General features: G+C 39.9%; 5 protein-coding genes across 5 annotated transcripts; 3 read left to right on the plus strand and 2 right to left on the minus strand. All coding sequences in view use genetic code 12, as the record gives it.

Moving 5' to 3' along the window:
• Nucleotides 1-331: 331 nt before the first annotated feature.
• Nucleotides 332-2,260, minus strand: CANMA_004627 (uncharacterized protein; the record flags this gene model as incomplete). The annotated part of the gene is made up of 1 exon (XM_051816923.1): nucleotides 332-2,260. One exon carries the CDS (start codon nucleotides 2,258-2,260, stop codon nucleotides 332-334), a length of 1,929 nt encoding a protein of 642 aa, XP_051669774.1.
• A 146-nt stretch (nucleotides 2,261-2,406) lies between these two features.
• On the plus strand, nucleotides 2,407-3,369 carry HST2 (histone deacetylase; the record flags this gene model as incomplete). The annotated part of the gene is made up of 1 exon (XM_051816924.1): nucleotides 2,407-3,369. The coding sequence occupies one exon, from the start codon at nucleotides 2,407-2,409 to the stop codon at nucleotides 3,367-3,369; it is 963 nt and encodes a 320-aa protein (XP_051669775.1).
• Nucleotides 3,370-3,478: 109 nt separating this feature from the next.
• CANMA_004629 (MutS family protein) lies at nucleotides 3,479-5,842 on the plus strand (the record flags this gene model as incomplete). Its single annotated transcript, XM_051816925.1, has 1 exon — nucleotides 3,479-5,842. The coding sequence occupies one exon, from the start codon at nucleotides 3,479-3,481 to the stop codon at nucleotides 5,840-5,842; it is 2,364 nt and encodes a 787-aa protein (XP_051669776.1).
• A 1-nt stretch (nucleotide 5,843) lies between these two features.
• On the minus strand, nucleotides 5,844-6,779 carry CANMA_004630 (25S rRNA (uracil2843-N3)-methyltransferase; the record flags this gene model as incomplete). The annotated part of the gene is made up of 1 exon (XM_051816926.1): nucleotides 5,844-6,779. One exon carries the CDS (start codon nucleotides 6,777-6,779, stop codon nucleotides 5,844-5,846), a length of 936 nt encoding a protein of 311 aa, XP_051669777.1.
• A 1,130-nt stretch (nucleotides 6,780-7,909) lies between these two features.
• CANMA_004631 (histidine phosphatase family protein) lies at nucleotides 7,910-9,301 on the plus strand (the record flags this gene model as incomplete). Its single annotated transcript, XM_051816927.1, has 1 exon — nucleotides 7,910-9,301. One exon carries the CDS (start codon nucleotides 7,910-7,912, stop codon nucleotides 9,299-9,301), a length of 1,392 nt encoding a protein of 463 aa, XP_051669778.1.
• Between the last annotated feature and the right edge of the window lie 928 nt (nucleotides 9,302-10,229).

Below are 10,229 nucleotides of genomic sequence, written 5' to 3' on the forward strand. Positions count from 1 at the left end.
GGCATTTACATAAAATGCCGCTATTAATTTTCCAGGTGTAGCAGATGTGTACGTAGAAAGTAATCTCACAGCCTCTCCGATCAGTGTTGCTCTTCTACGTGTCACAATGTGCAGCAGCTATCCCGTTATTCTTAATTGAAGCTCATCACAAGGCGATGAACAAACACGGATGGACCAAAAAAGAGATATCGCTGCTGTTCTCTCTGTCCACTATATTTTTTTATATTGATGCTTGTCTTCGGACGGTTTTTGAAGAGAAGGAGCCGAAGATGCAAAGTTTGTTTGGGCCAGAGCTTTTTCTTACAAAAAATTAGGAAATGAAAATGTTTATTTACTTCTTTGGAACAATTAGCCTCATTTTGTTCACTGTAAATACGCCCATTAGGTCATTGGACTTGGCCGCATTGACAAGTTCTCTCTCACTTGGCCAATCTAGATCAGGATCTGAACTTCTGTTGTCCATGCGTCTATTGGTGAAGTAGTTGATGATTTCGTTAATCGATTTCCCCTTCTTGGCTAAGCCTGGTTGAATTTTAGTTTTATACTTAAATTTTTGTAAAGCAGACCATGGAGCAAATATTGGAACTATATCAAGCACAGTATCTCCAGTTGAGGGTTTAGGTGTTAAGTAATCCAATGTGTCAAAGAATGAGGAAAGTGTTTCATTAGAAGCGTCTGCTTCAAGCAAATACCCTTGCACCTCTTTTTCATGTCTCTGCCTGTTAGCTTCAACCGCAACATCCTTTGTATCAGTTTCCTGCAAAAGGTTGCTCTCTTTTTGCGATTCCTTGCCCTTTTTGCCAATTCCTAACAACTTCATTCTCAACTCTTTCTCTTCTTCGTCCTGGTCGGCGTACTTTGAAGCAATCTTTTTTGTTCTCGATTTTTTCCCCCTAGTAGAGGTAATGTCTTCATTTTCGGTATCCTTCACTTCAGTTTCCTTTTCCGGTTCTTCTTCTGGCTCCTCAGATTTGATGTTTGTCACTTTTGCCTTTTGGAAAACCCGCTTCTTATTATCCAAAATTCTCATTAAGCCATGCTCTTTTTCCTTTTCAACTCGTTGATGCTTGTGTCTCTCAGCTGACGTTTCATCTACCAAAAAGTACAAACCAAACCCCATTACAAGCTGCGCTGGGGGTAGGAAGTGCTTTTTAGCCAGGTATTCGAACTCACCAGCCTGGAGCAAAACGCCCGACTGACTATACTTTGATATATCACTGCCATGCAAGACCCAAGCTGCAGTGTTGATCTTTCCATTCCAAGCTTGTGATGCAGACATAGCAAATATCCCTGCTTGTAAAATCGTCGATGGCGGCACGGACTCCCCTTTTAGCGGGTTTTTGACAAAAACTTTCAATGATCCTTCAATTTCTGAGCTCACAAGAAAGTCATCATCACTAATGTACTTAAAGTAGAGCATGTCGGTTTGCGACTTGGTCCTACCGGCCAAACACAAATATCCTTCACTGGAAACGAACCAGTAAAACGATTCAAACCAAAACTTTTCTCTTTCCAGCTTGGAAGATGTCCCGTTTTCTCGTCTCAAGCTTTTTACCAAATCCTGGTTGATCTTCTTCTCGGCATTCTTGTAAGCGATTTCGGCACCTTTTTCAACCTTTGCTTGTTTGGCTTCGGCTGCTTTTTTGCTTTCAAAATAAACACTAGCATTGGCATAGGAGCTTAAGGTGTAGTCAATGCTCACCGGAACACCTTTCGCTGTGTATTTATCTGAAGATTTACTGTCAGATATAGGGACTTTTTTTAGGTCGCGTGACCCGTTCTCTGCCTCGCTGTCAGAATCGCTGTCTGCTTCCGACTCGCTGTCTGTCTCACTTTCCGACTCGCTATCAAGAATATCCTTGCCATTGTTTTCATCAGGACTCTCAGGATCTTGCAATCTGATCACAAAGCGATTTTCCTTCAAGTGCAAAGGCAATTCAATATACCTCGCAATTGACCCCGGCCTCTTTTTCTCAAGTCCGATTGCTAATTCCATATTTGTCCAGTCCATTTGTTGGTCAACGTATCTTTGGACATATTGTCTGCATTCGTCGACAAGTTGCGAGTGTAGCTGGATCAATTCACCTTTCTTGGCATTACTAGTCTGCTCATCTTTTAAAGCTTGTATCTCGTCGTCACGCTTTGTCTTTGCTTTAGTCAATCTCTCAGCAGCAAGTTTCTTTTGATGAATAACATTTGAGGAATTTTCATTGATATTCAACTCTAATAGTTGTTTCTCTACTGGGTTGGTGGGTGTCATAATGAAGTAAATGCGATGGCAATATTTTTCAAAATCTATTCACTGTCAAAAGATCTTTAAACCTTTAAATCTTTTTTTTTTTTTTTTTCTCGCGCAAAAGATTTTGAGATTGCAGATGTGAGTACTATTTTCCCTCCACCTCAACGATGGAAACCAAATTAGCACCACTAGTTGACGCTTTGAAAGCGAAGAAGAAGGTCACTTTATTCACAGGCGCAGGTGTATCTACAGCAGCTGGAATACCTGATTTTAGAAGTCCCGATACAGGATTGTACTCCAACTTGGCCAAATTGGACCTTCCGTATGCTGAAGCAGTCTTTGACATTGATTTCTTCAAGGAAAATCCAAAACCATTCTACACGTTAGCAGAAGAGCTTTTCCCTGGCAATTATGCTCCTACAAAGTTTCATTATCTTGTGCGGATACTTCAAGAGAAGAATCTATTAAAGCGCGTGTACACGCAAAACATAGACATATTAGATAGGCTTGCGGGAGTTAAAGACGAGTTTATTATTGAAGCACATGGATCATTTGCAACCAGCCGTTGTATTGAATGCAAAAAGGAGGTATCTATTGAAAAATTAAAGCTCATGATGAAAGAAAAAGTCCCCACTTGTTCCAAGTGTGATGGGTATATAAAGCCAGATATCACGTTTTATGGCGAAGGATTACCACAAAAGTTCTTTGAAACGTGGGAAGGTGATTGTGAAGATGTTGAGGTGGCAATAATTTCGGGTACATCATTAACCGTTTACCCATTTGCATCTTTACCATCCAGTGTCGAAAAGAGTTGTCTTCGCGTATTAGTTAACCGGGAAAAAGTTGGAGATTTAGGTCGAAGAAAGAAAGACATTGCTTCCCTTATGGATTGTGATGAGTTTGCCGAAATTTTGACAACTAAGCTTGGCTGGAGAGAGGAGCTTGATAAATATTACAACGAGGGTCAGAAAAAGTATGGAAAGAGCAAATCTATCGAAGATGAGTTGGATAAGATTGACGAAAGACTCGAAAATGAAGCCAATATCAAGGTTAAAGATACGGATAAAAGAGCAAGCTTTTCTGAAGGCGAGCAAGAGTTAGAAGAATTGGTCAACAAACTCAAGATTTAAAGAGTGTAGGCCGTTTACCTTTGTTGTTGAATGTGTTGCTAATTTTTTTATGTGGGCAAAATTCTGGCAACCAAAATTTTTCTGAAAACAACATTTCAACACCGAGCATATGTCCGTAACCAACAGTCAATACGGGTTCATCACCACAGCTCGTGCATCAACCAGGTATGGCACGTCAAAGACTGATTGCAAACATGAAGTGGTTATGGCAATCAATAAATCAAAGTCAGAGCAAATGGATGTGGGAATTGCCATTCTCGATTTTGGTACATATGAGTTAACTTTGATGGAATTTTGTGATACTCTGTTATTTGTTCGAACTGTGCACCAGATCGACACATACCAACCTACCATTGTTATTGCACCGGAGGGGCCAAGCATGCAATTCGAAAAATTGAGGTACATCCTTGCATCCAACCTTGACAAAATCGTAGAACAGAGGTTGGCAAAGGCCAGGCGGTTTGATGCATCCAATGGAATGGAATATCTCAAGAGTCATCTGCACTTGCAAAATTCCGAACTATTTGAACTGATTACTGATCGCAAGTTATCAATTGGCGCAGCTAGTGCTTTATTTACAAGCTGTTTGGATTCAAAGTTACTCAAACAAACCAGTAAGGTTAAAATAGGTTTTGTCGAGAACGAAAAGTTTATGCTAATTGACTCAGGCACTATTAGAAACTTGGAGCTTGTTTCCAGTCTCAACGGCGATGGTACCACGGTCTTTTCCTTCTTGAACCGATGTACAACAAAAATGGGACAGAGGTTGCTACGGACTTCAATCATTCAGCCATTAACAAACGTCGACAGTATAAAATTGAGATTGGAGTCGGTTACAGAATTGATCTCACAGGAGACCATTTTGATTAGAGTCAAGTATGTGTTGAAAAGGTTCCCCGATTTGGACAAACTATTTGCCAGCTTTTTGAATCCTGAGTCAAATATCAGCCAGGAGCAAATGATAAATAACATTCTTTTGCTAAAGTCAACCCTATCCTTGTGTGGGGAGTTGCTCAATTGTTTAGACCATACCGAGTCGCCATTGTTTGTTCAGGTGAGTGAGATATTGAAGCACGAGAATATTGAAACTGCGCTATTGTTGATTGACAAGTATATTGATGAAAATTGTCGACTGGCTACGAAAAGCATCGATATTGCCCACCAAAGAGCCAATGCAGTAAAATCAGGTATCAATGGCTTACTTGATGTCTCGCGCAGTGTTAGGGAGGCAATTTTGGAACAAGTTACAGAATATGTTCAGAAGGTGTCGATGGAGAATAATGTAGCCATTGAATACAGATATGATAAATCTAGAGGGTTTTATTTGAAAATAAAGGGCATCGAAATTGACAATCCGGAGTTTATTAATATAATTAAACGAAAAAACGGTATTGAATGTACTACCATTGACTTGTTGAAGCAGAGTTCTCGTTTGAACGAAATCATGGCGGAAATCAACAACATTAGCAGCATTATCATCCTGGATTTGTATGAGCAAAGTTGCGAAAATGCGCCAATTTTTTTCATGATTTCCGAAGCGATTGCTACCGTCGACTTGTTGTGCTGTTTTGCAGACTTTATTAGTTCCCAATCCAAGTCCTACGTTTGCCCTGAATTTGGTAAATATATCCATGTGAGACAATCTCGGCACCCCATATTTGAAAAATTTATCAGCGACTTTGTCCCTAACGATTATTCATGCGTGCCTGAAATATCGAGATTTCAAATCATAACGGGTGCCAACATGAGTGGGAAATCAGTTTATTTGAAACAAATTGCATACATTTTAATAATGTCACAAATGGGTCTCTACGTGCCAGCTGATTACGCCACAATAAAACTCCACAAAAGCATTCTTTCAAGGATTTCGTCCGACACCACTGATGTGAATGTGTCGTCCTTCTCAAACGAAATGACGGATATTTGCAGGATTTTGAGAAATGCAGATCAAGACAGTTTTGTGATTATAGATGAGTTGGGAAGAGGATCGAGCCTACGGGATGGATTCTCTATTTGCCTTGCTATTCTTGAGCACCTTATCACAACAGGAGCTTCTGTTTTTACTACAACCCATTTTCGAGAAATTGCTGAAATTTTGGGAAGCAAGTCATGTGTTTTGGCCTCTCATATGAAAATGACTGAAAGCAATGGAAAATTGGAGTCCAAGTTCAAGTTAGAGCCTGGAAAACTTGAACTTGAATGCTATGGCATAAAATACGCTGAGTCGTCCCTAATGTTACCGGCGGGGCTTTTAATGGAATCAAAATCTATTGCTGAAACTTTAAAATTGCAGGTGTCAAAATGCAACGATTTGCATTCCAAACTAGTGTCAAGACGCAGGAAGTTGGTTTTAGAACTTTACTTTGCATTGAACCAAATGCGTGTGTTGGATTGTAGTGCATCATATAAGCTAGATCTATTGCGAACTCTACAAGCTAAATTTGTGGAGGAGATCAACGATGTGTCAATTTGAGCTACTTTTTCCTGTATAGTCTATAAAAGAATCTCATATTTTCCAACTTTAATGGGTACGCCACTTCCTTTTCATTAATTCTATACCATGTGCTATCGTTTTCAGAAATAATTTCCCAAGGACCGTTCCCTTCACCTTGTTTACCCACTAGGATAGTATCGATTAAAAATTGGACAGGAAACTGCTTGTTTCCTATAGTTATATGAGAAAAAGAACCGGCACTTTCAGCAATCAATAGCAAGCTACCCTTCTTGCAACCGTTACTCAAGGTATGTAAGAACTTTATCGTCTCCTTTCGTTTCTCGGCAAACAATTCATTGGTAGTGAAGAGCAATGTGACTAGATCGAGGGTTGCCAAATCGTCTATCTTTGCCGACAATATATCCTCGTTTACAAACCGCGTATTCAAACTGTGTTCCTTGTGCAACCAATTTTGTTTCATGTAAGTGGATAAGTGGCTAACCACGGTACTCCAGTCAGCAATGTCCACAACGTTGATATCCAATTGAGAGGGAGAATTGGGGTGATACTCCTTAAGCCTGCAAAATACTGCACCCAATCCCACCACCTCTGACGATGCACCACCACCGACACACAACACTCGTTTCACATTTTCTGGCTCTTGCAACATCTCCTTAACTGGAAGCAAGCTAGAGAATAACGATGCGTAAGCTAATGCCCTAGACGGGCTCCATCTCGACGCGTAGCCAAATCTCTTATTGTCATCATCAAAAGCAGCAATATAGTCTCTATTGTACAAGTGGCTCTTTACTTTTTGAATGAAGGAATCCAACTCTGGTGAATCGAGTATATGTTTGAAGCAAACAGTGAATGCGTCGATAATTTGGTACGGTTCTAAGGAGTCATCGTTCTTGAATAGCAAGGTGGAACTGGCTTCATGGTCCAGCTCATTCGATTTGGATCTACCACCCGCCATACTTGTAATTGCATGTTGATTGAAAGATGAATTGTCATCTCAATTTTGTGCTGCTTTTACGAACGAGAGAGCTCATCGTGTGATATAAAAGAAAAAAAAGGAGGCGGAAATTTTTCACCCAAAATTTTTTTCCTTTCTTCTTCTTCTTCTTCTTCTTTAACTAATTATCCATCAATCTGTGTCAAGGTGGGCTCTCAGTTGAAGATAGAAGCTTTGCTCTTCTTGATTCTCTGTAGATGTTTTCCTTGGCAGATCGGCGCTCGAGAAGCAAGCTTGATGTTCATTGTATTGAAATTCAATTATGGCGCAGTTGTTGTATAACAGTGCAAACCCTACTGTTTGACGTTGTTTCTTGCTTTCCCTGCACACCGGTCCTTTCTTCGGAGAGTTGAGCAGTGTGCTTGTGGACGAGAGATTACTAGGTGGGGTTTTGCATATGCGCTCATGGAAAGTAGATATCTTGGCGAAACCTTTTGTTAGGCCTTAGGCAGGGTAGTTCCGTCGACAGATTGTATAATAACGGGTCGGTCTTGAGCTCATTTGATTTGATTTATTTCATATTGAATTGCAGCTCGGCCAATATGTCCCGATGCAACATATTCCTGGACTCTGCGCAGATCATATTTGGTCGTTGACGAATAGAGTAAAACCATGTTGCAAACATCACTCTTCTTTTCTATTTGTTTTTCCTTGTTGTGCTTCTTCTTACAAATGTTTCTAAATAGATTGTCGAAGGTCCGTATTAAAAAGAGGGAGAGTATACGGCGTCTCCGTGCCTCTGTCATTTAAATCAATTCCGCACAAAACTGGAACTTCTTTACATGTAGCACGTTGCTCTTTCGCTTCATTTGTCGTTAATACCAACTTAATTTAACACAAATAACCAGACTCGAATGAGCCGATGTTTTGAAATTACCCGATTTTGACGTATTTGTTCCAAATCGGTTTGTTGTTTTGACAATAAATATCGGATTAATTAAAAATTGAAGCACACGTGGATCCAATTTTGCGCGCTGATTCGATAAATTTAGAAACTTGTTAACAATTGTCGGACCGCTTCATTAAAGACGCAATATATAAATAGCCATTGGAATCTACACTTTCCCATCTATTCCTAATGATCATCAACAATGGTTGCCGTTTCAAATTTGCTCAACAGTGGGTTATTACTAGTTAGTCAAAACATCTACCAGGATGTCGCCACTCCTCAAGAAATGAAGGTCGATGGGTACAACATCTTGAATTTCCTCGGAGGACTGGGCCCATACATCAGCAGAGAGTCGTATGGTATTGATCCTGCTATCCCTGATGGGTGCTCTGTCCAACAAGTTCAATTGTTATCGAGACACGGAGAGCGATACCCTTCTAAAAATGTTGGGAAAAAATTGGAGAAGATGTACCAGAAATTCCAAAACTATAATGGCACCTTTACCGGTGATTTGTCATTTTTGAATGATTATGAGTATTTTGTGCCTGACACGAGCCAGTACGAAAAAGAGACTTCACCAAAGAATTCAGAAGGCACCTTTGCAGGTACTTCCGATGCTTTGAGACATGGTGTTGCTTTCAGAGCTAAATATGGCTCATTGTACAACGTGAACTCCACATTGCCAATATTTTCATCCAATTCCGGTCGTTGTTACGAAACATCAAGATATTTTGCCCGAGGATTCCTTGGAGACGACTTTGAAGAAGACAAGACTGTGAAGTTTAATATCATTGATGAAGCAGCTACCTCTGGCGTCAACAGTTTAACCCCAAGAAACTCGTGCCCCAACTACAATGACTCGATCAATGACGAGACTGTTGCCAAGTACAATACAAGTTACTTACAAACTATTGCCGATAGATTGAACGAGCCAAACCCTGGATTGAACTTGACTGCACTGGAGGTCGATTCCTTTGTCAACTGGTGTGCCTTTGAAATCAATGTTCGTGGAAGCTCCCCCTTTTGTGATTTGTTCACCAATGAGGAGTTTGTCAGGGCCTCATACGCCAATGACTTGTCAAACTACTACTCCAATGGTCCAGGAAACAACTTTACCAAAACCATTGGATCTACTTTGTTAAACGCTTCTTTAGCCTTGTTGAAAGATGAATCAGCTAGTAACAAGTTATGGTTGTCCTTTACCCATGACACTGACTTGGAAATATACCACAGTGCATTGGGAATTTTAGAACCTTCATCTGACCTTCCAACTGATTATATCCCTTTCCCCAACCCATACGTCCACGCATCAATTGTTCCTCAAGGTGCCAGAATATACACCGAAAAGTTCCAATGTGGGGATGAATCGTATGTCAGATACCTTGTCAACGACGCTGTAGTGCCAATTGAAAAGTGTGCAACTGGCCCTGGATTCTCGTGCAAGCTCGATGACTTTGAGAACTACATCAACGAAAGGATTGGGGAAGTAGACTTTGTCCAAGAATGTGGTATCAACTCTTCAGTTCCACAAGATGTCACGTTTTACCATGATTACAAAGACAAAGTTTACAATGCCACCTTGGGTGATTTTTAGATTTTACTTCTTTCGTTATACTTTAATAAAAAATATGCTTTCAATGCTATGTTACTTCAATGTTTACAACCGTATAAAAATATCACCCTTTCATCATTTTTACATAAGTCGTTGGAAGAATCATAGAGTTTTCATGTTTCAAGAAGAAGCAGTGTTTTTCATTCACTATTTATGCAAACACGACCTCATTCTGGAATTCAAACTTTTTCTCCTACCTAATGATAGACAGTAACGAGAAACCAGTATGGGTGTGGGGGCGACTAATAAACTATAAACAGCCAAGAAATGTCGAGACAATTAGTATATCATTTTTGCGTCCTCAAAGAAAAAGGTACACCTTATTTTATTCTGGGAAAGCAATAGCGTGGGGATGCGCATTTTTAAATTGTCTGTGGAAGGGCGTTTTCAAATTTACCAGCATCTTAATGGTTTAAGATAAGCAATGGTAGAAACGCTTAAAACATGGGGGAGGAGGATTTGCCATGCAGCATCACTTTTTTTCTCCCTCTTTTTGTTTTTCCATCAAAAATATGACAGGAATTCAGTTTTGTGTCATTGTTTTATCAATTTTACTTTGCAATCAAAGTACAATATCTAGAACAATATCCGCTTTCTGTCGAATCTTTCCATTATCAATCGATTTATAACAATAGTCACCTCTTTTCCTGTTTTGTGACCTAAGACAAACAGAACCTATCACAACGTACATGGCCTTCAATATTGTACAGAATCGCCGTACCGTGGAATTCATGTCACTCCATAGCCGTTTAATATATACCACAGCCAAATTTTATTCCAGAACTATTTAAATTTTCTTACAAACCACCAATTACTAGTACATAATGACTTCTGAAAGAGAATCAGCCTCATCTGTAGAACAGATACACGACGAGAAAGCAACCCATTTGAACGTTGTCACCAACGAAAA

This window comes from Candida margitis (genome assembly GCF_024628925.1).
Source record: "Candida margitis strain CBS 14175 chromosome Unknown scaffold113, whole genome shotgun sequence".
Classification (NCBI taxonomy): domain Eukaryota; kingdom Fungi; phylum Ascomycota; class Pichiomycetes; order Serinales; family Debaryomycetaceae; genus Lodderomyces; species Lodderomyces margitis.